The following is a 21,795-nucleotide window of genomic DNA, read 5'->3' as shown; positions in this document are numbered from 1 at the left end:
GTAGGAATATTTTACACATAAAAGCTATACCTTTCTAAACCAACTGGGCTACTTAATGCTGCTTTCTTTTAAAACTGGTCCCCAAGCCAAAGCATAGTTCTTCATAGCATAGTTCTGAAGAGATGTTTATTATGTTTGGCAGCAAGTGCTATTATACTTGTACTCTATTAAATCGATTAATGGGTGCATTCTAAGCAATTTTGTTTAGTTTTACAAATATTATCAAATTTAGCAAATGAGAAACAGATAAGATATTTGTACTCAGCTGATAACTAACTGCACATAAAAGAGTAACAGACCCGCCATTAATTTATGCTGATATATCTAAACAGATGTACAAGTATACCCATGTACAAACTGGACAAATACATCTCTCCAATATTAATGAGAACATCAACTGACCTCACATCAACAAGTTTCGGGCAGCGGCTAAATACATGCATATAATATTTAATTCGATTGTTTACGTTTTTGGTGGATTGAATTCTCGTTGAGAGCTCCCTCACGGGAGGCAACAGAGCTTTACGTCTCTCCCTCTCTCTCTCTGTTACTCTCTTTCTCTCTATTTGTCGTTCTGCTTGAACTTCAGCATTATTTCGTTAATAATACTTGTACTACCCAGCGATCAGTTCATTTTTGGAAGCGAGCGGGTGTAGAACGCAAGTCTCTTAAAATGTTGGTTTTACGCAATTTTCGGGGCACATTTCAGACGCAAAAGCTGTTGCCCCTGGTGGGTTCCAATAAATCAACAGTAAGTGGCCTTATCGCACTAACTTAATTGGCCGAAATTTAGATTAATTCTTGACCAGCGTTGGCAAACCAATGCAGCTGTTGCCGGTACCGCCGAGAAGCCTAGACCCACCTATGACAGCGAGTGGCAGAATGCGCGATCCTTTACAGAAATGCCACGTGCGGGTGTCCTTGATTTGATATTCAAAATGTTGCCTGGCGGAAAATACAGCAAACTGGACATATCCGAGATGATTGAGGCCATGCGACTGGATTATGGCAACATTTTTCTGATGTCAGCCATGTTCGGCCGTAAAGCTCTGCTCACAACGCACAATCCTCAGGACTTTGAGGTAATCTTCCGGCACGAGGGCATCTGGCCCAACCGGCCTGGCAACGATACACTGCGCTACCATCGAGAGAAGCATCGTCGGGACTTCTTCGAAGGCGTCGATGGTCTAATACCCTCACAGGGCAAGGTGTGGGGCGATTTCCGTAGCATTGTCAACCCGATACTGATGCAGCCTAAATCTGTGCGTCTATACTACAAGAAAATGTCGCAAGTCAACCGCGAGTTCGTGGAGCGGTGAGAGTATTAAGTCAATGTATTAAGGTACCATAAGTAAATATTAATTTGTTCCATGCAGCATTAAAGCTATTCGGGATCCAAACACATTGGAGACTCCCGCGGACTTTGAAGACTACATCAACCGTTGGACTCTGGAATCAGTCTCAGTGGTGGCTCTGGATAAACAACTAGGGCTCCTTAAGGGCTCAAGCGTCAATGAGGAGGCTTCGCTACTCATTCAAAGCTTAAACGAATTCTTTGAGCTTTCAGCCGACCTAGAAATTAAACCATCGATTTGGCGTTACTATGAAACGGCCAAGTTGAAGAGAGTGATGAAATCTCTAGATAACATACAAGTGACAACTTTAGGTTTTGTAAACGAGGCACTCGAACGTCTAGAGTCGGAGGCCAAGCAAGGTATAGTGCGAGCAGACAACGAGCAAAGCGTTCTGGAGAAGCTCTTGAAGATTGATAAAAAGGTGGCCACCATTATGGCCATGGATATGCTGATGGCAGGAGTGGATACAGTGAGCGACGGAATAATAATAAAACACATTGTGTCTAATCGAACCTTCAGACTTCCAGCACATTTGTGGCCGCTTTGTTGTCCATAGCTAAGAATCCGGAGAAACAGGAGAAGCTGCGTGAGGAGGTGATGCGAATCCTACCGAACAAGGACTCCGAGTTCACAGAGGCCTCAATGAAAAACGTGCCCTATTTGCGGGCCTGCATCAAAGAATCGCAGCGCATCTACCCCCTAATTGTTGGAAATATACGCATAACGGAACGCGACTGTGTCCTGAGCGGTTATCAGGTGCCAGCTGGAACATTTGTCTCCATGATACCGTTACGTTCGCTTAAAAGCGACAGTTATTTTCCACGTGCCGACGAATTTTTGCCCGAACGTTGGCTGCGTTCCGAATCAACGCCAGGTACCGAAGGCAAATGTCCAGCCAATGCTTTAAAGCTCACCAATCCGTTTGTCTTCCTTCCCTTTGGGTTTGGGCCGCGTATGTGTGTGGGAAAACGAATTGTGGACATGGAACTAGAACTGGGAATTGCACGACTCATTCGAAACTTCAAAATCGAGTTCAATCATCCCACAGAAAAGGCATTCCGCTCGGTGCTCATCAATATGCCCAATATACCTTTGAAGTTCAAGTTTACCGACCTAAGCAACTAGTCTGGGGCTATGCTGTTTAGAAGAATGTCCCAGACCTAAATATTGTAATACCATATCAGACAAATAGTTTTTATAAATTAATACCTCAAAATAAAGCATAAAAATCCTTATTAAAACGTGTCCTGGAGATTAATTAAAGTGGAATTCGGAAATATTTCGCATATATTTCAGACATTTATTCTGAAGATGACAAAACATTCACTTCTGAGAGGCAACTAAGGATGGATAGCAAGAGTGTGGCACATTTTTGGATCTTGACAGAGCAGCATTCCATGTTCGACCTGTAACTGACTAGGCCCGGCTGGGGAGGAGAGGGAACACATTTATCTGATAATCAACTGGTTCTACCGTAGTCATCATTATTCTAAATTGCGCGCTCTCTCAGCGATTAGTTAATAATAATAGGCATTCTCATAACCGCTTATCAAGCAGCCACAACTTGAGCGCAAAAAGCTGAGTGAACTTCAACGCTATTTTGAATCAAAACAAGCGACCAGTTCTAATTTTGAGGTAAGCGAGTGCGGATCACAAACTAATCGAAAATGCTGAAAACAGGCAGCTCTCTGGGCATCGTTCAATTGCAGAAGGTCTTGTCTGGTGGTATCTGTTTCAGCACAACACATGTTAGTAAACAAACAGACAAATATATAAAAATAAATATATACATAGTATGTGCAGATAAAGAAAAGTCTTAGCATTTTATTCAGCGCTGGCAAACCAATCATGCTGCCGCTACTGAGGAGTCCAGTAATGTTGCTCGCGACACCAACTGGGAGCAGGCACGTTCCTGGGAGCAGATTCCTCGGGCGAACTTGTTACCCCTGATAATGAAAATAATGCCAGGCGGCAAGTACAGCAAACTGGATCTTTCGAAAATGGTAATGGCGATGCGCGAGGACTATGGGGACATCTATCTAATGCCGCCCATGCTCGGACGGTGCGCCATACTCACTACACACAACCCCAAAGATTTTGAGACTGTTTTTCGGAATGAGGGCATCTGGCCCCATCGACCGGGCAACGACACATTGCGATATCATCGCGAGAAGCATCGAGCCGACTTTTATAGTGACACCCAAGGACTTATTCACACCCAAGGAAAAGTTTGGGGCGATTTTCGGAGCATTGTCAATCCTGTGCTAATGCAACCAAGGAACGTGCGTCTCTACTTTAAGAAAATGTGGCAAGTCAACAGTGAGTTCATCGAATGGTAAGAAGGTCCACTCCCAAATAATTAAGAGTTAATCTACACAAATGATTTATAGCATCAGAGCCATACGGGATCCAAACACACTGGAGACTCCCGACAATTTCGACGATTACATAAATCGCTGGACACTGGAATCAGTGTCGGTGGTGGCGCTGGACAAACAATTGGGTATGCTGAAAGGCTTAGAGGTCAGCAAGCAAGCGACGGTGCTGTTTCGAGCCATTACCAAATTACCAAAAAGGTCGCCACGGTTATGGCCATGGACATGTTGATGGCGGGTGTAGATACGGTAAGACAGAGTGCTACAAAATTACTTAACCTTGGTTACGTTCAGGATCGGAAGATGGTACCGCAGGCAATGCTTTAAAACTAACCAATCCATTCGTCTACCTGCCCTTCGGTTTTGGGCCACGCATGTGTGTCGGAAAAAGAATTGTGGACATGGAACTAGAACTGGGAATAGCGCGAATCATTCGAAACTTCAAAGTCGAGTTCAATCATCCAACGGAAAATGCATTCCGCTCGGTGCTCATCAACATCCCCAATACACCATTAAATTTTAAGTTTATCGATCTCAACGATTGAGGTCACCCAACTATAGTGCAGAATAGTAACACTCATTTCACTTAAAATTTGAAGTTTTGGCTGTTTGTGGTCAAATATTATTTCGGAGTCTTTAATAAGGAATAACAGCCTAACACTCGGACTTGTCTATGTCTATTCCTTTCGCCATGTTATATTGCTTAGCATTTCTGGTAAATCGCTGCATCTTTCGGGTACAGGGTTTGAAAAGAATGACCGATCCGATAAACCTTTGGACATTTCTTATTATAAAAATAATGTGTTAAATGGGGTTAACATAGGCTCTATCGTTTCTTTGTCAATATAGTCGCACAATATTTGCATTGTTTATATGTATTTTATTTATTTCACTCTCCCTCTCTGTCTCGCTCACACTCTCTCTCTCTCTCAGCGATTAGTTTAATAATATTGCGCATTCTCACTTCTGCTTATCAAACACAAAAAGCTCCCTGAACTTGAACGTTACTTTAATTCAAATCGAGCGACCAGTTCTAATTGGGAGGCCAGCGAGTGGGGATCGCATCTAATCAAAAATGTTAAAAATTTCCAGCGCTCTACGCATTATTGAAAGGCAGAGAGTGTTGACTGTTCTCTTCTCGAGCAAATCACAAGTGGGTAGACTGATAAACACAATTTATACGTGTATGTACAGATATAGAACAAGCTTGTTATTGTACATATGTAGCGCTGGCAAACCAATGCCGCTGCCGCTACTGGGGAGTCCAACCCCGCTGCTCACGATGCTGATTGGGAGCAGGCACGTCCCTGGGAGCAGGTTCCACGAGTGAATTTTCTGCCCTTGACACTGAAAATGATTCGAGGTGGCAAGTATAACAAGCTAGATCTGTCGAAAATGGTAATGGCGATGTGGGAGGACTATGGAGACATCTTTCTATTGGCCCCCATGCTCGGGCGTCGAGCTGTACTGACCACACATAACCCCAAAGATTTTGAGGTTGTCTTTCGAAACGAGGGTATCTGGCCCCATCGACCAGGCAGCGACACTTTACGTTATCATCGGGAGAAGCATCGGGCTGACTTCTTCGGCGGCGTAGAAGGGCTTATTCCCACTCAAGGCAAAGTTTGGGGTGATTTTCGGAGCATTGTCAATCCGGTGCTGATGCAGCCGAAAAATGTGCGCCTGTACTTTAAGAAAATGTCTCAGGTCAATCGCGAGTTCGTTGAGCGGTGAGAACGAATTGTCCAATTAAGGTACAGAAATAAATTGAAACTTGTTAATGCAGCATCAAGGCCATACGTGATCCAAACACACTGGAGACTCCGGACAATTTTGACGATTACATAAATCGCTGGACACTGGAATCAGTGTCGGTGGTGGCGCTGGACAAACAGTTGGGTTTGCTTGAAAAATCAAATGTTAATGAACACGCTGTGATACTTTTTCAAGCACTGAACGATTTCTTCGAGCTTACAGCGGAATTGGAAATGAAACCGTCGCCATGGCGAATCATAAAAACTCCCAAGTTTAAAAAGCTGATGAAAGCCTTTGACAATATACAGGAAACTACTTTGGCCCTTGTAAGCGAGGCACTTGAGCGCCTCGAGGCAGAGGCCAAGCAAGGCATCCAGCGGCCGGAGAATGAGCAAAGTGTTTTGGAGAAATTGTTGAAGATAGACAAAAAGGTGGCCACGGTTATGGCCATGGACATGTTGATGGCGGGTGTAGATACGGTAAGGTGCTCCAAAAAAAAAAGCATCAGCTGGCAATATCTTTCATTTATTCGTTTCAGACATCCAGCACATTCGTTGGCGCATTGCTGTCCCTTGCCAAGAATCCTGAGAAACAGGAGAAGCTGCGTGAGGAGGTGATGCGAATCCTACCGAACAAGGACTCCGAGTTCACAGAGGCCTCCATGAAAAATGTGCCCTATTTGAGGGCCTGTATTAAGGAATCGCAGCGCATCTATCCCCTTATCATTGGCAATGGTCGCACCACGGCACGTGACTGCGTCCTGAGTGGTTATCAAGTGCCGGCAGGCACTTTTGTCTCCATGATTCCTTTGGGTTGTCTTAAAAATGACAGCTACTTTCCACGTGCCGGCGAATTTTTGCCCGAACGTTGGCTGCGTCCAGATTTGCGGGTCGATGCCGAAGGCAATGGTTCGGACAACGCGTTAAAGCTCACCAATCCATTTGCTTTCCTGCCCTTTGGATTCGGACCACGCATGTGTGTCGGAAAACGAATTGTGGACATGGAACTAGAACTGGGAATAGCGCGAATCATTCGAAACTTCAAAGTCGAGTTCAATCACCCCACGGAAAATGCATTCCGCTCGGTGCTCATCAACATCCCCAACATACCACTGAACTTTAAATTTACCGACATAAGCAACTGATATTGGGCTTGGCATTCGGCTGTGGACATTGGAAAATGGGTTACCAAATTTATTGTTTAGATAGTGATATACCCATGTTGTAAATAAATAAAACGAACCTTTTCAGTTTACACATTTAAAGCTATTTTTACCAGTTACACATACATATATATTTGCTCAATATAGACACTTAATATACATACATTTTACAACGTTTTAGGTTTACAGTTAAACAGCTCTTGGTATTTGTAATGGGTTTTCAATGCATCTAAATGGTATGCATTACAATAAATTGGTATATTTGATGTTTCCTTTTTAATTTTAAACCGTTTTGGCCAGGATTTAACAATAAATTACATACATACTTAGCTGAGTTTCAAATTTTATTTTTACCTCAATGTTAAATTTCTTTCATAATTTAAGAAATGCCTCAAAAGTCGTAGAGAATAAACAACTTTATATATATAGGTATATATAGGTATATATATTTTATGTAAATAGCAATCCTTTGAAGATGTATTTAAATTTTCACAATACTTATTCTTCTCTTGTGTTTATTTCAATGTATCTTTGGTCCAAATGCCCAGGATATTGACTGTTTGACTACTTGGTTCCGATTTTATGTGAATGTTATCAATTTTTCTTTAAAATCCTCCAAATACTGATAACAAGTTCTTTCTGATTATTTGAAATGGTAAACAGTATCAACTACAGTAGGCACTCGAAATGGTGCTCATCAATTTCTATTTTAGTCAATGGTCGGGATTGTTATTGTAAATGTTTATCAATGAATAAGATTAATTGTGCCAGCACTGCAGTTCAACCATTTTATAATAATTTGAATACCATTACCTTTTCAAGGGTCAGATAGTTAGGGAAGAAGCAGTTGACCCCAAAAGCTTTTCAGCTTAAATGTATTTGTGTGAATTTTTCATATGAAATAAAAACTATTTATGAGAAAAATTAGTATGACTTTATTTGTTAACTATCAAAAATAGTTGTATAACATCACTTTTTTGAAATATGAAATATATATCTTTGAGTTCAATTCTAGAACACATATGTAGTTTAATAATAATAGTGGACTATGAAATGTAATCAAATGAAAAGAAGGAGGTCAACATGTAAAGTATGGACATATCTAAATCAACATTCAATAAATTTTTGTTTTAATTTTAAATTTTTGCAATGGTAAAAAATTAGCTATCTGCTAAAACTTGAACTAACTACCTATGTTAAATATAAATTGTTTGTCAGTTTCCTCAATGTATGAATAGAACGTTAGGAATATTTAAACAATAAAGATAATTCTGATGTATGAATGTATGTTGAAAACAATTAAATTGGCAATTCGCAATATTTGCAAAGCTTTTGGGGACACTGCCCTTCCCTGCACGGCTGTTTTGTTAAAACTTGTTGACATTCTTTGATTTAGCTACAAATATTTCAATTCTGTTTTATATAATTTAACCTTTATACCTAATTCAATTATGAGTTACTTTATTTGTTGATTTAGAGTACTACCGAAAAATTGTTCTCATTTTTTTTCTTCTATAAGTTTATAGACGAGTGTATGTATAATATTTATAGTTTGCATTTGTTTTGTTTTTATAAAATTAGATATTTCAGTCCTAAACAACGGATATGAAAGGTTTTCATACATTAATTTCAATTCTCGAACTTAAATTATTCATTTGTTTGCAATGGCATCATTTTAAATTATTTAAAAAAAATTCTGCAATGTTCAAATGAAAATACTTTTGAAATGATATTAATTGTTGATGCGTAATGTATTTTTTTATACCTTTAACAAGGCCCTTTGTTTATTTGCTAATTAAAGAAAGGACCGCCAGCATTTTTCAGCAGCCAGTGAGAGCTTAAAGCTCCTTGGGCTGTTTTGCAATCTGTTTGTGTTTGCCATTCTGCGTTTGCTTGCCTCGGCTATTTGTGTTGTATTTCATTTTACGCATTTTGTTTGCAAACAGAATTTTTTATGCTTTTATATTTTAATGCGCAATCAATACGGCTATGGGCAGAAGGGGCCAGAAGTAGCGCACAATATGCATACATATGCTCGCATGTACATAAAACAACAAGAAGGTAGTTAGGGTGTGGGCGTGGGCGTAAATGGGCGTGACGTGCTCGCACAAAAGACAACAAACTGCTGGCTATGCGGCTACAAGTGTGGGTCTGTAAATGTGTTCAACAGCAATGCGTATGCTGGGCAATAAAACAGTCCTAAAGTACCAGCAGAAAAAGCCCAAGTAAAATGGCGTCAAGCTTTAATATGAACTGCAAAACGTGTGTGTGTGTGTGTGTATGTGTGTGTCTGCCGTTGATATGTGTGTGCGTGTGAACGCAATAAAAACTCATTTGATCCGCACACCCTTATGCATATAATTTCGACTGTCACTGAAGTAAGGAAAAGGTTGTTTTATTTTGCGCATCGCCGCTGTGGCCAAACGAACCCAAAAATCATTGCATAGTTTTAGGCGAGCGCTGAAAATAGCAGCAGCAGCAACAGAAACCGCAACTGCCACAACTAGGATGGTCACAGTGTAGCGCCCATGCCGGATGTGGTGGCGAAGGCAATGCGGCTTAAATGCAAAAACTGTAGATAAAAGACAAAACTTTTGTAGGGACAAAAGCGGCAGCAAAAAACAAAGCAACAACAACGGCATAAGTAATAATGAACCCAACCCCACTAACACAGCCACAACAATAAAAAATGTAAAATACGATGCGCTAGTGAAAAGAAGACCCAACTCTTTAAGTACCGTTTGTTAAAGACTGTCTTACAAGCAATGGGTTCATTTTCTAAGCTCACCATACTATATCGCTTAAGCTCTTGCTACGATGTTTACAAAGAGCATATTACTTTGCCTCTTTTTTGTCTTTTGGGCCCTTCAAATTGCTGATAATATTTGAGTTTTTGCACATATTAGTTCCAGGTGTCATTTGAAGAACAGTTTATTAGCCCCATAAATATTATTTCAATATCATGCAACTTGGTTAACATTAGCAGGTATTATTTATAAAAGCTAGGAAAAATAACAGTAACTCTCCTGTCAGTTAAAAATTTGTTATCATTTACGAAGAAAGCTAACAAATGTTGGATAAGTAGCATTGTTAGGTATTGTATCAACACGTAATTGATATAAATAGTAATTCCGAAATATCATGAATATATTGAAACTTTGAATTGTATTGTTTAGGCTATACAACTACCAAAGTTTTCATTAGCTCTGCACGCAGTTTCGCAAGTATAAGTTTACAGGAATCGGTGGTATGTCTACTTCCGTACAATACTGTTCCATAACACCCATAAAAAAGATGTTCACAAATATACATGCACAATTGGAAAAGAAATGCCGGTACTCGGACTGCTTTCACACATTTTATAGCCCAGCCCAAAATATACATTCAACGTTTGTAGTCGCACCACTTTAAAGGATATTTCAGATTCGTTGTGCAGCCAACATTGTACAAGTATTCTTTGTTTTGTTTTCTTTTGTTTTTTCGGATGCGTGTGTGGCACAGGACGCTTCATTTTATTTTTGCACGTGTTGTTCTTTTGGTTAGCTTTGAGCACGTGCCGTGCAAAGTTTTAGCAGCGTTAATTAGTTTTCGCATCGACGCTCGTATTCGTATGCTCGTCGTAGCTGCGCTGCCACAAACAGAAAGCAAGGTATTTCAAATTTAATGTGCCTGCGCCAGGTGAAAATGGCGGCTGTCAAAATATGCTGCGGAAAGTGGAGTACGTGCGTGTAGCTGTGCTGTGGATGTGTTGACCTTTGCAAGCACTTGACCCGCTTGATAGACAAACACACCAAATATGGAAATTAGGTGAACGCCAACGCCATAAATTCAACAACTGGTGAATGTTGTAAATGCTGTGGCAAGGACAGGCGTCGTTGTTCTGCAAGATAATCACAAGCAACGAGTGCCAGCAACGTTATGGGTAGCTGAAGTTGCTGTTATTGTTGTTATTATTATTGCTATCGTTATGCAAAACTTGCCAATCAATTGTCGTGCCCTGTACAGCTGACAGGCATAGCACACTGAGCAAAATTAAGCTAAGTACTAGATTTTGGAACCTGATTCGTTAAAGACCTCAAACAATTAAGATCTAAACTAACCAAGAAACTATAAATTTATTACTGTAACTCAAATTCAAATTAATCTACTACAAATTCTAGATAACAAATGTAGCCATTCGATTGCTTTATCAAAACAATATTAACAAAAATGTTCAATATTTAAACTCAGTTCAATGTTCCATTATATTTTAATAATCCTCGAAGTAAATTGTGAAGCATGGTCATAAAATTTTCTCCCGCATTAACTTTGGAACAAATATACACTTTAAATAGTAGCTTCTCATATATTTTCACATTAATTTGTCTAGCAATTGATAACCAACTCCATCGACATTCTTCTCGTGTTAGTTTGAACTCATTATTTCACAGGAAATCAATAAATAAACCAAATGCTTAATGCACCCACAGGGTAAAAATAAAGATTAACATTGAGTTTTTGATTAAAATTTGCCCTAAGGCACTCATTTAATTCAAAACTTTAGTAGCAAACTGTTATGCAAATAAAAGGCTAACAACTAGTCGCTGGAACCCAAAGCTTTTAAATAATTAATAATATTTTTTAAATGCAAAGTTGCTCCCGCAAAAGCTAAGAATAATTAAATTTAAAACGTATAAGTACCTTGGGCTCCAAATTTTCAATTTTTTCTCATTGTGCACTTTCGCCTCCAGCGTCAGGGCCAACAAATTGCTGTTGCATGAACTTTGCAACTGCTTGCCACTTCGCTTCTGTGGATGTGTATGTGTGTGTGTGTAAGTTTTTGTCTGTGTTTCCTGCATTTGCGGCCGAGTCGGCGTTGTTAATTTGTTGGTCTGCGCTGTGGCTTTGCGGCAGGTCACGCGATGACTTCCACCAGCAGCCCCCACCCACTCACCTCATTAGTTGCAACACCAACACAAAAGCCAGACCTCGCATGTTAAATGCTTTGACAGCAAAAAATAAATCATTGCATACCTCTTCTTGCACAAATCAAAAAGAAAATATGAAAAATAATCACATAAATCAAAAAAGGTTTATTGATGCCTCTCGGGACATACGCGGCGTATGCCTGATGACATAAAAGCCGGGAAAACAAAAGCACAAAATAGAACCAATACGTGACATCATTTCTCAAGAGTTTGCCGTACCCTTACCCAATAACAATAAGTGAAACATTAACAAAATGTATGAATATAGCTAGATAATCACCAACAATAGCATCGTTATTAATGGAACAAACACAAACACTGTAAATAGGCTCAGCATAACGAACCCAGAACCGATAGATAATGCAAATGTAATTTCGCTAAAACTCTACGGCGCGCCGCTAGCCTGCTTAATATTTGCGCCCGAAGCTCGGCGTGCCTGGATTCAGAACGCGACAACAATGCGCACTGGTCACGCAATAATCGGAGCCTACGGTGGTCGACGATGCGCTGCTCACCCCCTCGCTGCTGTTCCCCGCGCCCAGCTGCTGTTGCTGCCGTCGGCGCATTGATAATGGTCATTGGCGCTGTTGGGCGCTGACGATAAAGTCCCCATGTTTTTGCACCTGCCGAAGATAAAACACAGAATTATTTACTCACTGGCAACGAAGTTAGTTTTTTGCAACCAACCGAGCTGACAACCCAACCGATTGCAGTTCATTTGTCCAACTTTATTTGAATATTGAAATATTAATATATTCCTGCTTAAATATGTGTAGTACAGTAGAACATACTTCAGGTATAACGACGAAAGCTTCAGCTCCGAATTAACATAAAAGATATTTTTCTCAACAACACACTTCTATCAGACTTAGTGATTATTTTGTTGACTAGTTTAGGGAAATTATAATACCCTTACCCTTTTGCCCTTTGGGAAGAGGCTGTAAGAAACGTTTATCCTTGCCCTTAATAGGCTCTAGCAAAATACTGAAGTCTAGCACTACTAAATTTTCCTGCGGCACAAATTATGAGAAGAAAAAGTTGAATGCGAATTCAGAACCGAAATTGGAAACTCAAATAAATACATAATTTATTAATATTTATTTCTACTTCTCTTCACGTTTCGATAAGCACACCCTTCCAATAACTTGATTAACCGAAATGCTCAACTATTATCTGATAAACGAGGTACATACATACTTGTATATCAAATTATAGCGAGTCTTATGAAATGTTTCATTTATAAGTTAGTGACATTATTAGTGAGTAGTTTAAGTAATTGCTAGGACTTACCACATCGGCCACAATGGGCTCCTCGATCTCCAAGCCTTGGTGCGCTTGTTCGCGACTCAAATGCAACTCATAGGAATCTGTGGGTGTAACGAAGACCACGCGATGTTTGCGTGTCTGTAGCACGTTTGCGATGACCAACTGAAAAATAAAATGAAATCCAGATATTGAGCTGAGCCCAGCACGGAGGGGATGGACACTGATGGGGACTCACCTTGTGCTTGTATTTGTTTAGACTGTCGCGCGCCTTGACAATCAATAAATTCTCATCCGTTTCCAGTTTAAAGGACACCACATAGGCGTGCGGAACCCACAAGCTGGCGAGTGGCGCTAACATTTTTGGCACCAATTGCAGCGAAATCGTTGGCGCGCCATCACCGGATTGCATTTTGTGTGTGGGCTGCGAAGAAACCGGAGAGAGAGAGAGAGAGAGCGCGGGGAAAGGTAAAAGAATGGAAATGAAAACGCGAACCAATTTGAAAACGAGTCTGAGGACCACAGCGGTTACGAGTATGCTGGCAGGCATTTTAATGAAATGACAAGCCAACGTTGCGTATGAAAGCGATGTGGGCGACAAGTCGAACGTATGGGGGGGATATGTGGTGTGGCATGCCGCAACAACATGGCTGCTAAATTTCATGGCTGTTACACCATTGGCAAGCGGCAGGCGGTAACGTGCCGCAGACAGACACTAAATGTGTCCTTGCAAGCAGACACACACCAACACTCATAAAGGCACACCAATATTCATGTATTCATATATGTACTCGCATGCTACTACAGTGGGGACTGCTCAAGGCCGATGAATCAATTAAGCTTTAAATATTATTATCAATTTTGTATGCGACTCTTTCTTAATGCCTTCTTAGCAATTCAAATTGTTTTGAGCTGTTTCTGCATAATATACTTGTATAAGTATTATTTGTAATTCTTTACATCATGAGCTCTATGTAATTTTTCGGCCAAATCTATACCACTAGTAAATGGCCTACAATATAAATTTTAGCGATTGCTTAAGAACACCTGAGATTGATGAGTTTTTTCCAATACGATCACGACTGACCGTTCATGCATCTGAATTTATAGCTAATACGTTACCCAACATAGTGAATTCTTTATAATTCATCTTCTGCCTTATTTACGTAAAGAGTTTTAATGTTAAATAAGACAAAAGAACACTAAATAGAAACAGAATACGCTCTCCTGCCTGTTAAATGTACTATGAATAAATAATTTGTTTATTTGTAAGAAAGAACTATTTTTTTCAAGGCATTTTTTAAAATTTTTAGGAACTATCATGAGTTATAGGCTTCAATAAATATTGTTAGAAGCTAGTGAAATAAGGCAGGATATGAAATGAAGAAAGACCTTCCTGGTACAGGGTCGTATAGGAATTTAATAATCATATCATATCCTTACGGTATTCCTTCATAACATCCATTTCCTGGAATTTAATCCAATTTGCTGAAGTCAAGTCAGGATGTGCTTTGCTGAATCTGCATAAAAACATGTTTCCCTCATATAAACGAATCGGAACGTTTTTTTATTTCTTTGTTGAACGGCAGGGATTATTTTATTTTCAAAAAGTGTACCTTTGTATTCTGAGCAACTATTCATACTGATTTCGAGCTATTCAAAAGCTACAATTGTCAATGCTATTCCTGTTTTTCGGCTGTTTACTGTAGTCTCACACACATGGCCTTAGAGCTGTGTTTCGAAAAAAAGACCCATGAATGCTTTTTTTTACCACAGACATCTGTTTTTTAGGTTTCTTCGTGTACCACATGGCGTATAAATTAGAACTAATTGAAAATATAACTCAGCTGTAATGAGGCAACCCCAATGCAAGGCAATCATTGCCATCGCCACATACTTTAGACGCACACTTTTCTCGCATGTTGTTGAACGTTTTCAAAATATTGCGTATACGCAAGGTGTAGCCAGTGCGTTGAATTAAATGATCCGGCCATTTAAAGGTCCTTTATTATTTTTTATTTTTTGTTGTGTACACTACTTGTTGAGTGTCCAATATAAAGGCGTACACTCATTAGCTAGCTGTCACTTTATCTGAGCCCAAAATTGCTGACCACTTTCATTTGTTGTGTCAACACAAAGCGCCGAGGGAGACAAATGGACAAAATATATATAAATATATACACATACATATATATAGATATATATATATACAGATACAGAAAGGAAGACAGACCCGCAGGCAGTGAGTGGGGGGAGAGAAAAGGCGTTCAAGCAAAGGACGGCCAACAATGGCGTCCGACCTAAGCAAGTCGCTTTCACATTGTGCGAGGAGAAATGAAAAATTTAGCTCAAGGCAGTAAGCCGACAAGGAAGACGACAAAACACTGTCGACTCCCCAACACCACAAAACCATAACACCACAACGCCCAAGTGCCCAAGCGCCCGAACGCCCCTTCGACATTGACAATTGTGCAATGTGCTGGCGTCGCAGCCGACGTCGCTGATTATTAGAACTTTAAGCTTTTGCGGTCAGAAGTTTTGACTTTCTCTTTCGGTTTTGAAGACGATGTGCCAACTGCCAACAGCTGTTGACATTGAAATATATTTTCGTTTCGCTTTGTATTGGTGTGTCATTGTACTCGACTCGTCCCTAGCTTCCCCCTCTACCCTGTCTGTGTGTGTGCATTCATGCGTGCTCTTGTAAAACCTTTTGATTTCATTTGCGGATTTGTACTCGTCCGTCGATACACTGCCACTACATATTTACATACTTACGATCTATATAGGAGTATCCTATATACTTTCGAATAAGTGTGTACGCTGCTACCTTCCATCGTTTGTGTATATTCACTTTTATAATTTCTTGTTTGCTTAAGTTTATTAGAATTTACTCGAGGCCCGCCATGGCTCCTCTAAATTAATTCAAATGGGACTTGGCTGTTGCTCTCGCATAATTTTGTTAAAATGTGAACGCTGTTGGGGGGCATAGGGGACGATGGAGGCGTGGGTTGGTAAAGCGTTATTTCAAAATTGAATTCTTAGTGTTGTGTTGAAAATTTGCCAACGGCTGGAAGGCCTTATAACACGTCGGAATGTACAGAAGAGCTTCTTGAGCAATAACTTTAACATTTTCTGGCTTATTGTTGAATCCAATATAATTAGAATAGCATATGGAATTTCCACATTTAAAACATTTCATTTTCCATAGTTATACTTAAAAGTTGATGAATAATCTCTGTTATTTTCGACGCACTTTTTGTTTAGATTGTAAAAATGTAGCTCTATAGTAAAAAGAAACTCAATAAACTAAATTATAAATCACTAAACTTGTGAAAATGGTTAATACTTGTTCTGGAAAAAGAAACTCAATATACCAAATTATAAATTACTGAACTTGTGAAAATGGTTAGTATACTGAGTGTAAAAGTAAATCTTTAATTTTGTCTGTGAATGAAAATTGTGCTAAGTGAAGCCTGATTTATCGTGGCTGAACTGTATTTATATGTTAAACTGTGCATATAAATATGGCTGAGCAGCTTAAGGTAGCTACCCGCACCCACACATACATTTTAGCTTAAATATACTAAGGCTGTTAGCATCATTAAAGGCATTTAAGCCTTAAATTTATGTCAAGACTAGCACATTAAAAGCATATCCATGCCAGTTAATGAGTTTAAAATCTAGTTTGGCTGGCTGGGAAAATGTTTTTGAACTAGAACTCATTTAAAAGCAGAGCTCGTGGAATTTGCATTCCCTATCGCAAATTTTTGATTAGGAAAGTTAATTCCTACAAATTTGTTTCCCCTTGGAATAGCAACTAACTATTGATTTAGCTATTGAGTAGTAATCCAAAGGCAGATTGAACTAAACAATCAGCACAGATTGACATAAAGTTGATTTGTATCTCATTGCAGGAATAAAGTGGAAGAAATGAAACAGCTGCGAGCTACTTTTACAGATGAAGAATTAATACGGCTTCAATGTTATAAATATTCTATAAGCTGCCCTTAAAGACTCTGCGCCAGAGCCAATAAGCTGCCGGCTATGTATATCCAATATATACATACATATGTACATATGTGATAAAATATTCAACAAGTCATTATGCACACTAAATAAAATTTGCCAGTTAAGTAACTGCCAGCAAATAGAAAAAGCTTTCTCGACAGACTGACTGGCATGTACACACACACTGACACACACATGGCAACAGACATGCACATAAATTTCCACATCGACATCAACAAGCAATTTTCGCCATTTTGCCAAGTTTTGCGGTTCGGAGCTTGGCGATGCCTTTTTGCATGTGTGCGCCTAAGCTGATGTATAAGTGTGTGTGTGTGTGTGTGTAAAAATATCAAACAATTTAATCAAGCCAGCGAACGATTTGTGGCAAACGCCCACCAGAAGGAGAAGAACAAGCAGAAGAAGTAGGAGAACGCCCACGACGACAGAGCTCGAAGCAATGGCGGCGACAAAAGGAAATGCACGGCAAAAGCGGAAACACGACGCTGAGTATGCCAAGCCAAGCTTCTAGCCTCTTAGACAGCCCGGCAGCAAGCAAGTGGAAAAGTTTGCCTTTACGTGCCACAGCATTTGTCATTTGTGTGCCTCTCTCTCTCTCATTGAGCATAGGTATGTGTGTGTACAAGTATGTGTATGTATGTTTGCCGTTGAATGCAAACGCTGTGGATTGGTAAGGACAAAATGATAACCTAATTCAAGGGCATATTCGACTGGAAATAGGTTTGCTCTAAATATAGGCAGTCCCTATATTTAAAACTAAATCTAGGCAATAATACTTTTACTCGAAGCTAAACATTCTATTTGGTACGAACAAATTCTTGAAATTATACGAAATATTATTAATTATAGTATGTGCTGCCATTGGTTCTGACTTTTAAGGCTAATGTAAATCAATCGGTCCTTTAAATTAATAAACTTAAAAAACTTAGTCTTAAATAGCTAACCATATTGATTTACAAATCCCATTTCCATTTACCGTATCTACTTGTATAGGTCTGCTACAATGTATTGAAAAGCAAAAAAAAAAACCTGAACAGATGCTTTTATTCCTACAAATGGTTAAAAACATTTATAAAGGAACAAATTCTTGAAATTATACGAAATATTATTAATTATGTGCTGCCATTGGTTCTGACTTTTAAGGCTAATGAAAATCAATCGGCCCTTTAAATTAATAAACTTAAAAAACGTAGTCTTAAATAGCTAACCATATTGATTTATAAGTCCCATTCCCATTTATCGTATCTATAGGTCTGCTAAAATGTATTGAAAAGCAAAAAGAAAAAATAAACCTGAACAAATGCTTTTATTCCCCTACAAATAATCAAGAAATTAGAAATTTAAAGAACAGAGTGTTCATTAAAATTTGCCCAGTCTTTAGAATAACGTATTGAATGCTTAATTGCATTAAATTGATTTATTGAATTTGCTTGCAACTTAATACTATCATTATAAATTGTTTGCTACGTGGCCCAACTAGGAGTTGCCTACTTAAACATTTTTCGGGAAAATCAGTCGTCTTGTATTTCGTAAATTATTTTATAGAGTTTATCGAAATTCAGGCAATCACTCCGTCTACTCAATCATGTAGATGCCCCTTTTCATGCTGATGAGAAATATCTGTAAGTTACAACCATTTTGACAGCAAGTGTCTACATAGACGCTCTCCCAATCCTTTGCATACAGAATTTTTCAAGTGCACTCCCAGCAATGGGCGTTTGGTGTATTTGAAAGCAGTGCCTTTGTGCTGAATATCTGAATATGTGCCAACAAGTCAGCTGAAAGGGAACGGGTGGCCAAAGGGGCTTGTGAGTAGAGCAACTAGCAAAGCTGACAAGTAAATACGCCCTCGCAGCACAGCACATCACAGCAGAGACAGGGCAGGGACACAATCAGGACAAACAGGCAGGATGCAACCAGGCAACATGAACATGAAAACGTGAATAAAACTCAAATAAAAGTGAAATGTTGGCTGAGCGACCGAGCATGCCATGAACATAGCGACCAACAGACGAGCAGTCAAGTAAAGCGTAGCAGCATGTGGGGGCTGGCTCAGCTGCCATAGAAACATAGTAACAAGTAAAATTATGCAAATCAAATTATTTGATGACAATGTTAAGGCTGCTGTAGCTGCACAATGACAAGGACAAACTATGAAGGCCAGCAAAAAGAGGGCAGGACATGCCAGACTGATGCTACAGAAACGACTCGCTGACAAGCGATGATGACAGCTGTGACTTGGGCTTAGCACACACTTTGTCAGCTACTATGTAGAACGTGCAGTCGACCTTAAATAAAACTTATTTCGAAGGAATTTCAAGAAAATCGTAATGATCGTAGGGACCGATTTCATATAATAGGTTTAGTGAAAAGGACTGCGAAGCTTGGCAACGTTTGCCGAGATTTCTTTAATCCCACATATATGTATATGAAACAATTAATTAATTAGTTGATAACTTTTTAAAATTCAATAAAATATTTAATTCTTAGTGCTTCATTATAAATTTCTAAAATGAAACGATTTTGCTTCCAACCTTGTTGCCAGTCGGCTTAGAAACGTTAAAAAGTTAAAGAAAAAATATAGTAGATTGCCATCAAGACCAATGGTCTCAATAAATAATAATATATATTAGGAAAAAAGAAAGTTATTTTTCCGCTTTGAGTTAAACTACTTCTATGCTTTTTGTTGTACAAGAACTAGTAGCGAAGAAATATTCGTAACTAAAAATCACAATCAATATAAAAACTGCATCTTTTGTAAACAACTTTGCATGAGAAAGTTCTTCGTAATTCAGTTAGGGCTGTAGTTTGTTAGTTGTGCACTGTTACTGGCTGACGTGGCCCAAAGTTTGCGCTGCACTCAGCACTCAGGTTGACGTCAGATTTGTGCAACGTCGCTTGAGATATGAGACGGTTGCCTTTGCAATTATATGAAGAGGAAAAGTGTCAACGGCAAAGGCAAACAAAACCAATCAGCGTTAGAAATCGATAAAAAGCAATTTCCAAGTTCCTATCAACGCAGTCCCTGTAATCAATTACAAGATTTCCCACATGGCCACCCATGGCCCCACAACCACCTTGCCGACAATCCATCTACAGTTCGCTTTCACGCTATACGTATATACATATCTAAAGTACGCACCATCATGTCCTCGGGTATATAGAAATCCGATACGGCTGCCGCCAAGTAGAGTACAGCCCGCTCCTCGAACGCCGCCAGGCACTCGCAGGCGGCACGCAACAGCCACATATAGTCGACGACGCTGGTGAAATTCACGTACAATATCATTTGCGTCTCACGAGCAATCTTGTACTTGGCCAGAACCGGGGCAAACACATCAACCGAGTCCGGCTTTATGGCTATTGTGGAGCTCTGGCTATTGTCAGCAATGTCCAGCATGTCAAAGAATTGCTGGCCGGTGAAGTGACGCGTGAAGGGCTCGAGGGATTTGTGGCGGTACATAAAGATGACGGCATAGTCATGATCCAGAAAATATTCGGCCGAGGCAGAGCCGCGAGTGCCGGCACTAAAGTTGTCCACAAACCGCACTGTGTTGTGCTCCAGGGGCACGGTCGTGCCGCCGGACTGCGTGAGATGCGAGGCTCATTAATGCGCATTAGGTATTCATGACGGCAACCGCCACTGCCCCATTAAGCTTACCGTTACAAGCACAATGCGATTCTGCAGCTTATTGTGTCGCTCGCAGAACTCCTTCAGTAGCGAGCGATTATCCTCGAAATCTGCGGGCGGCAGATGTGTATTGTAGAAATCCTCCCAGTGTGTCATGGCTATGTTGTTGCTATTTTTGTTTTTATTCTTCTTTTTTTTTTTATTAATTAACGTTTGCCTTTGTTAATTGCGTCAAAGCGGAAGCGCGCGCGTGGAAGCACAAAAAATGTTGGCGCCGGAAACTATGCTATACTTGCCGTTAATTGATATGACGGCATAGCATACCAACAACAACAGCAACAACAAAATTTACGACACAAACAAACAACTCTTTCAGTACAGAAGTGGTGCGAGGGAAGAGAGAAAGCGAGCGCGAGTAACAGAGAAAGCGCGGTCTTTTTTTCTAACACATCACAATCACTCAATCAATCAGAACGGTAGCAGCAACAACAACTAAACTAAGCAACATCAATAAATTAATTAAATCTTTAAGCACAAGCGCAATATACACACTCAACTACTTTGTACAATTTTAATTCAATATTTTTCACTTTTTACGAAAGGAACTACGACAGCGAACAGCGACTTTGACTTTGACTGCGACTACGACGGCAACAACAACACGACTGCGTCGACGAACACGACTGCAGTGTCCGCAGCTTTCCGTTAACTTTCACTTGTGCGTTCTTATCAATGAACTCACAGCGAGCTTATTACGAGCTGTTTTCTACTGTTGTTGTTGCTGTTTGTCAAACAAAGCGCGCACTCTTTTTGTTGTGCACAGCAACGAGTACGTTGGGAGTCTGAATAACTGAATTGAAATGCCACGCACATACAAAACGGGACGAACACGAAACAGAACAGAACAGGCGCACTTAAAATCGCCACAAAACTGTATCAAATGAATGCGCGAGTTCAAAGTTCAGGTGCAAGCTAAATGGGCAAAACAGCTGTTCGCTAGTGATGGCTATTCTACACGTGTGCGTGAATTACTCACGTTCATTTAACGGTCACGGGTCACGCATAGTTCTTATTTGATTCACATAGACACTTGCCTTTCAAAGTTAAAGTATTCTAATTAAGATATGTTGCACTATTGCACATTTAATATTAATTAAAATAGTGTAGCTGTCGTTTTTTTAATCTTTTAAAATGTGTCATTTATAAATTCAAGTCGCAGCTGTGGCACAACAATGCTCACAATATTTGTTCCCATCTCTAG

The 21,795-nt window shown here is 39.7% G+C and overlaps 3 protein-coding genes and 1 pseudogene across 3 annotated transcripts; 3 read left to right on the top strand and 1 right to left on the bottom strand.

Moving 5' to 3' along the window:
- Positions 1-649: 649 nt before the first annotated feature.
- LOC115622001 (probable cytochrome P450 12a4, mitochondrial) lies at positions 650-2,596 on the top strand. The gene is made up of 4 exons (XM_030515856.1): positions 650-751; positions 810-1,315; positions 1,377-1,824; positions 1,875-2,596. Exons 1-4 carry the CDS (start codon positions 674-676, stop codon positions 2,478-2,480), a joined length of 1,638 nt encoding a protein of 545 aa, XP_030371716.1. The 5' UTR covers positions 650-673; the 3' UTR covers positions 2,481-2,596.
- A 404-nt stretch (positions 2,597-3,000) lies between these two features.
- LOC115620976 lies at positions 3,001-4,396 on the top strand (annotated as a pseudogene).
- A 19-nt stretch (positions 4,397-4,415) lies between these two features.
- LOC115622003 (probable cytochrome P450 12a4, mitochondrial) lies at positions 4,416-6,743 on the top strand. The gene is made up of 4 exons (XM_030515857.1): positions 4,416-4,883; positions 4,958-5,460; positions 5,517-5,964; positions 6,024-6,743. The coding sequence occupies exons 1-4, from the start codon at positions 4,806-4,808 to the stop codon at positions 6,627-6,629; spliced, it is 1,635 nt and encodes a 544-aa protein (XP_030371717.1). The 5' UTR covers positions 4,416-4,805; the 3' UTR covers positions 6,630-6,743.
- Positions 6,744-11,696: 4,953 nt separating this feature from the next.
- On the bottom strand, positions 11,697-21,488 carry LOC115620805 (phosphopantothenate--cysteine ligase). Its single transcript, XM_030514229.1, has 5 exons — positions 20,565-21,488; positions 20,046-20,489; positions 13,116-13,301; positions 12,905-13,042; positions 11,697-12,237 (listed from the first exon to the last, which is right to left on the bottom strand). The coding sequence occupies exons 1-5, from the start codon at positions 20,688-20,690 to the stop codon at positions 12,190-12,192; spliced, it is 942 nt and encodes a 313-aa protein (XP_030370089.1). The 5' UTR covers positions 20,691-21,488; the 3' UTR covers positions 11,697-12,189.
- Positions 21,489-21,795: the final 307 nt, after the last annotated feature.

Source organism: Scaptodrosophila lebanonensis, unplaced genomic scaffold, assembly GCF_003285725.1.
Source record: "Scaptodrosophila lebanonensis strain 11010-0011.00,11010-0021.00 unplaced genomic scaffold, SlebRS2 tig00000024-arrow-pilon, whole genome shotgun sequence".
Lineage (NCBI taxonomy): Eukaryota > Metazoa > Arthropoda > Insecta > Diptera > Drosophilidae > Scaptodrosophila > Scaptodrosophila lebanonensis.
Note: the sequence above shows the minus strand (reverse complement) of the source record. Positions and strands in the feature narration are given on the sequence as shown.